We start from the raw sequence: 6,380 nt of genomic DNA on the forward strand, positions 1-6,380 counted from the left end.
CTTTGTGGTAATTGATATCTTGTTTACTGAATTGATTATAATCATGTTGTATTGACGAGTATGATGTATTGTTGTTGTGTAAGCATGTTGTTTGTGTGTGACCTTTCAAGTAAGGGCTGCTTACCGAGCACCATGGTTGTACTCACCCCCTATCTCTCTCTCCAGATTCTACAAGTAACAAAATATCGTGTGAGCAGGGTGATGGGGTGGAGGATACTTGACTGGAAAGACCATTTAGTTGCGTAGTTTAGTTTTCATTTATCGTTTTGGATGGGACAGTTGTATTTGCTTTTGCTTTATGTTGGGTTTATCCTTTGCGTTAGGAGGTTGGTTTGTTAGTTTTTAGTTAAAGGTTGTATAAATTCTTGGAAGTCGTCGATAAATGATTCTCTGTTCATACTAAAAGTCATTATCTTGTTATCGGTTTGGCATATAATAAGTATTTTTTTCTCTTGTATGGCACAACTTTACAGAAGGCTAACTGCTTAGGCTTGGTTGTTTGTTTATGTCGTTTCTATTATGGATTAAGTTCTGGTATCAGAGAAACACAGCGGAAGCGTGGTAGAAATTTATCCTCGTTTTGTGATGCTAGTGGTTTAGTTCTCTAATACGAGTGGAACTTTTTTTGTGGTTGTAGTAACTGTCCCCGTTTGGGACGTTGAAAATCCTTGGGCGTTACAGGTGATGCTTATGGTAGAATAGAAACTTTAAAGTATGAGCTCTCTTATTGTTTTGCTATGAAAGATTTTGACATGTTGTGCTTCTTTCTTGGTATTGAGGTCGTTTATTCTCCGAAAGGTTATCTCTTATCTCAGTCAAAGTGTATAGCTGATTTGTTTGATCGTGCGCGTCTCACTAACAACAAGATTGTTGATACTCCTCTTGAGCCTGATGCCTGATATTCTCCATTAGATGGTCTTCCTTTGTCAATTCCAATTTATATCGTACTACATTACAATGTTGTCCATGTACTTAGTCAATTTGTCACCACTTCCATGTCTTCTTTAGACTTGCATCCTTACTCTAGTGTTGATTGAGTTGGTGATCCTACTAATTACAAGTCAATCACTAGATTCTGTATTTTCCTTTGTGATTCACTTATTTCGTGGAAGAGTAAGAAATAAGATGTTATTTCTCGGTCTTCTACAAAAATCGAGTATCATGTTATGGCTTCAACTACTTGTGAAATTTTTTGGTTACGTTAGTTGCACATAGGTGTTTATCTTCGTCATCCTACTTCCATTATATTGTGACAATCAAAGTGCCATTCAGATTTCGCAATCCGGTCTTTTATGAGCAAACCAAGCATTTTTAAATTGATTGTCATGTCACTCGTCATCATCTTCAACATGACTCTATCACATTGCCTTTTTTTTTTTACATCTCTACAAATTGTTGATATGTTTACTAACACACTCTACTTCGTACTTTCGTTTTTTATAACTCTCAATGCTTACCGTTTTAGCATCATAAGTTTGTGGGGATGTTAGGATAAATATTATTATCATCATTATTATTAGTCTTTGAAACTAAATTAATTTTTTCTTATTATTTAGAGTTAGCGACCTCTATAAACATCATATTGTGTATTCAATTATTAATCATCTTAATGTTAACAAAGCAATCCCGAGTTTTCTCTCGATCTTTTCAGATTATATGTTGGGAAGAAATGAATGTGGTAATACTCAAATGTTTTATAACTAAAATGAAGTGAGACATTTTGTTCATATTCTTTAGCCTCAAAACTTGACCTTTTGCATCATAAGAAGCTAAAAGGATTCTCTCTGTTATGTTAATAAAAAAATATAACCTTTTCTTTTTTGTGCGGAACATCAAAACCAATGAATTTAATCGTACTACTGTCTACTGGAGTTGTTACTCATTTTTTACTTGTTTTATTTTCTAATTGCGATAGATGTTCGATCCCGAAGGGAAGGAATGGATCTTCATAAAATGGATTTTTCACATATTTATAAATTCGACCCATCGTCATGAATGGTGAATCAACATTTTCAAATATCACACAAAAATTGACAAAATATAAAATGTTTCAACAAAATATCACTAATATGAAAAATATTAATATTAACAAATTTTAACTTATTTAAAAAAGGAGAAATTTTTATCTGTTATCAATTCTTTTATAATTTTCCAGAAACATCTATAAACATCGACGTTTTCATAAAATTGAGACTTCGAGCGTTTACATCGACATCGACATTTGAACTTTGGTTCTAAAATATCCAAAAATAAAAAAAAAATGAAATAGAAATCTAACCCAAAAATGGTCAAATGATTAACGTCATCCATAGTTATGTGTAATTAGTCTATAAACTTTTAATTTTAACTCTAATAAGTCATTATTGTTAAAATTGTTATTATAGATTACTATTGAATTTGTAAAGACTCCTACTTTTAGTGTGATCGTACATTTTGTTAATTGTTGGACTCAACAATTAGCGATAACGATATCTATATTATGAGAGGTGAAGATCTATTAGTAACTAATAGATATTGTTATTGCTATGAGAAGTGGGTGGATGTCACCTTGTTGAAAGCATTTCATGGGAAGCTTCCATCATACTTCAAAATTGAGTGAATATCTCTAGCGAAAATAGTTGAGATGCGAACAATCTGACCGAGATAAAATGAAGAATTAGAAGCTTCTAGCAAATATAAGGATGTGGGCTCTGCTGACAAGGAAAAGGAAAAATGGGCTACATACAGAGCTGTATACTACCATAAAATATGCAAGTTTTATTAGATCTGCGATCTGAATATATACATTTTGGATAATTGATTTTTGAAAATGGTTATATTACGTTCTCTTTTAGTTTGCTATTTCTAGAAAGCCCTCTTTTTCTTATTTACAATAATTGAAGCTTTTTCTCTACTGTGAATAGTTACTTCGGTAGGTATTTTTTAATAGATAGTAAAAATATTTGCCATATCATTTTTTTTTATATCCGTCCGTAAAATATCGCAACAACTTTCAAAATCTTTTTTTTTCTTGTTATTTCAATTTTATCATGTCATTGATACGTTTCATATATATTTGATATAAATGATATACGTAATATGAAGTATATTATTCATATAATATATGAATGATATATTTCATTATACGTCATATTATATATTATCACTATTAAATCATGTTGAAGATTTTGATTTAAGTAACGTTGAGTGATAAATCTACTTCGAAATTAAAGATTGACATTTTTATTGATATGTCAAAGTATATTAGTTATACAATTTATTAAATATATTTATTAATGTATCTAATATAAATTATACCACTAAATATGATATTCTTCTTATTAGAGAATATCACTGAAAAATCTTCTTCATGTTGAAAATTTTAAATATATCAAGTATATCAATATATCAGTAATATGTAGAGGAGTATAATCAACTTTTCCATTTTTTTTTTTTTAATTTGAATCCGACTTCATTTTTTTGCTATATTTTGCAAAAGTTCATTTGCTATATCTGCAAATCAACTCTATTTCAATTCAACAATAATCTTAATTTTTACCAAACAATCGATTACAGTTAAAAATGGAAGAAAACAGTTTTCCTAATAAGGCCTAAAAGATTATCTCTATGTACATGCACACAAGTAAACAAGACAAATTTATCTTTCACAATCTGAAGATCAAAAGCCAAAGACTCTCTTTTTTTTTTCTCTTTTTTCATTATAACTTTTTTGGATCATATTTCAATTTTTGTTGGGTTATCATGTCATCCCCCTAATACAAAATCCCATTTAGAATGGGACCTTCCTTCCATTTATAAATAACAATTTTTTTTACATTACATTTTATACACAAAAAGGAGAGCAACTTTTAAAATTTGTAAACAGAACTCATCACTTTTGCAGCTCTGCCTAACCAACCCCTCAAAAGTGGACTTCTTTAAGCACCAAATCCAAAACCAAAACCCCACTAACCTCAGAATTCAAGCAGAGGCAGGATGAGATTGAGATGCCCTCTTCCTCTTCCTCTTCCTCTTCTCTTCTCTTCTCTTCTCTTCTTTCCAATTCATTCAATTCAGCATTCCCCAAAAAAAAAAAAAAAAAAAAGAATTAAAGGGTCAGTTCAGTTTCCTCCTCATTCTGAATCAGTCTCCATGCTTCCTCCCATGGCTTTCAATCCTCTTGGCCTCTGCAAAATTCAAAACCCACAAAAGAAAAAGGAAAAAAGCATCTTCAACTTCAACCCCACAGTCCTTTTACCAGAAGAATGACAACAATTTCACAGAATGGAACAAGTTCTGTTACCTTCTTTATACTCTTCTTTTCCCTCACTTCATATCTCTCTTGGCTCATTTCGCTCAGCCATGCCCCAGGGCTCACCAGCTGACGACCATGAACACAATCAACACAAAAATCCACACCCACAGACAGAAGAAAGAGAGAGAGAGATTGTGGTGTTGCTTACGAGTAAGCTTCTCTGGATCATCTTGGCCCTCTTTTTGGGCCTTTGTGGGAGCTTACAGCCCTTCATGGCCATGAAGTCTTCCTCCTTTTCTTTGCTTGACAGAGCGATGAACAGCTTTGGCCAAACAAAGCCTCTGTCTTCCGCCTTGGTGGTGTTGCCGTTGGTTGAGATCTTCCCGTTCTCATCCACCGCCACGGCGGATCCTCGGGTGGCGTAGTAACGGTCCTCCTTCTCCGGCGAAGGCGGTTTCCGGATCTCGGCTGTGCCTGCACCGTTACGCAGCGTAACGCCCTCAGAACTCCTGTCACCAAACAGATCCACAACACAGAAAATTGTTTTACCTCATATTTCTGGGAAAACACCTCTTCATGTCCTCTTTCGTAAGCTGGGGAGGAGAAGACCCAAGAACACAACACAAATACATGAACCCCAAATGCCCGTAAAAGCACAAAGTAATCAATATCCAGTGCAGAAAATTAACAGAAAAAAACAAACAATTAGGGGGAAAGAAAAATCATTCTCGTTCTTTCATCTGCTTTCTCGGGAATCAAGCAGAGGGGAAAAGAGTGTGTGGAGCAGGAAATAGGCGAGGCTTCCTCACCTAGTGAGACGATTTGGTTGGAGTGGGGTCCTTTCTCTCTCGGAAGCTGTAACCACACAGCGATCGGCTCGAGATGCGATTTTCTTCCGTAGGCCGCCGCACAAACGCTCAGAGATCTCCGGGTCTTTGATTCTAGCACATCTCAGTCGCCTCCTCTTTCCCCACTGTAAGAAAACCTCCGGTTCCAAAGGTTTACACCCTCTCTGATTCCTCACCTCTGTCTCCATATCTGCTAAGGGGAAAACAATAAGAAATTCGTAAATCTATTTGAAATTCCCAATTCAGACAGCAGCGGAAACAGAAAGAACCGGATAATGTTATAAAACAAACAGGCTAATCAGTATTTTTCCAGAAGTCTCCCTTCTCAAGTTCTCAGAGAAGTCCAGAGAAAGGAAAAACGCATATGAGATTACAGAAGTCGAAGAAACGATCTATAATCACAAGATCTGCGCAAAACACACCCTCCCCCAATCGAAGACTGTAATCGATGGTAATCAAAATAGTTGGAGAAACAGATTCGTGCGGCAATCAGGACGCATGGGAGCAGTGGACGAAGATGAAGAAGAGATAACAAGAAGTTCAAGAAAACTTACAATGAGAACAGCAAGATTCTCGTCAAGAATACAAGACGGCCAGTCCGATGAAACAAAACCAGATCTCCAATGGAAATTGCGGCTCCGATCCTCTCAATCAATTTCGAGCCTCTACGACCTGAAATTGTTCGGATAATCGAAGTTCAGGCCTGGAATTTTCCGCATTACAAGAGAAAGGCTGTGGTTGAGTAAGTTTCCAGCTCCAGAGCAGAGCTTATAGAAGTCTGAGCTATGGCGGTCGTCGTGTTCTTCGAGTTCTCTCTCTCTCTCTCTCTCTCTCTCTCTCTCTCTCTCTCTCTCTCTCTCTCTCTCTCTCTCTCTCTCTCTCTCTCTCTCTACAATGTCTTCCTTCGTCTTCAATCTCGTTTCATCGCCTCGGCCTCGCCAGTGAAGATAAAAAGGTAAGCAAAACAAAAATTAAATTCCCATTCTGTCCCATTAGAAGTGCCTTCATGGGCTCGATGGGCCCACATTGTTCTTGTTTTGGGCCGCCTCGGTGAGAGCCAAGCTTAGGCCCATTGTAATTATCTGGCCTTCGTCCTTTTCTTACCTCAATTCCATTGTAATTTGCCTAAAATATTACAAAAATATCACCTAAAAGATAATAATGATGTATCCAAATAAAAATACATGTATATCAACGTTAATCAATCTAAAAGTTAAATAGTGATGTAGTAAATAATAGGTAATTAATATATAGGTTATTTATTAATATACCGAGATTAGAATTGATGGGTACACCGA

The 6,380-nt window shown here is 35.5% G+C and overlaps 1 protein-coding gene across 2 annotated transcripts; it reads right to left on the reverse strand.

The window, feature by feature from the left end:
- Positions 1–3,753: 3,753 nt before the first annotated feature.
- Positions 3,754–5,955, reverse strand: LOC111022959 (uncharacterized). Of its 2 annotated transcripts, none has more exons than XM_022300285.2 (5): positions 5,637–5,955; positions 5,044–5,275; positions 4,443–4,743; positions 4,283–4,360; positions 3,754–4,166 (listed from the first exon to the last, which is right to left on the reverse strand). In XM_022300285.2, exons 2-5 carry the CDS (start codon positions 5,268–5,270, stop codon positions 4,113–4,115), a joined length of 660 nt encoding a protein of 219 aa, XP_022155977.1. In that variant the 5' UTR covers positions 5,271–5,275; positions 5,637–5,955; the 3' UTR covers positions 3,754–4,112. The 2 variants fall into 2 exon arrangements, with proteins under 2 accessions (XP_022155977.1, XP_022155976.1); XM_022300284.2 differs by having other exon boundaries at positions 5,044–5,272; positions 5,637–5,954.
- Between the last annotated feature and the right edge of the window lie 425 nt (positions 5,956–6,380).

This window comes from Momordica charantia, assembly GCF_013281855.1.
Source record: "Momordica charantia cultivar OHB3-1 chromosome 5 unlocalized genomic scaffold, Mcharantia_2.0 BLBB01000005.1, whole genome shotgun sequence".
NCBI classification, from domain to species: Eukaryota; Viridiplantae; Streptophyta; class Magnoliopsida; order Cucurbitales; family Cucurbitaceae; genus Momordica; species Momordica charantia.

Bases quoted from the DNA above. Each gene is read 5' to 3' on its own strand.
- LOC111022959 (XM_022300285.2), bottom strand. From the start codon at position 5,270: ATGGAGACAGAGGTGAGGAATCAGAGAGGGTGTAAACCTTTGGAACCG. The intron at 4,744-5,043 runs GTGAGGAAGCCT...GTTTGGTGACAG, and splicing joins CAACCAAATCGTCTCACTAG to GAGTTCTGAGGGCGTTACGC. The intron at 4,361-4,442 runs GTAAGCAACACC...CATGGTCGTCAG, and splicing joins TGATCCAGAGAAGCTTACTC to CTGGTGAGCCCTGGGGCATG.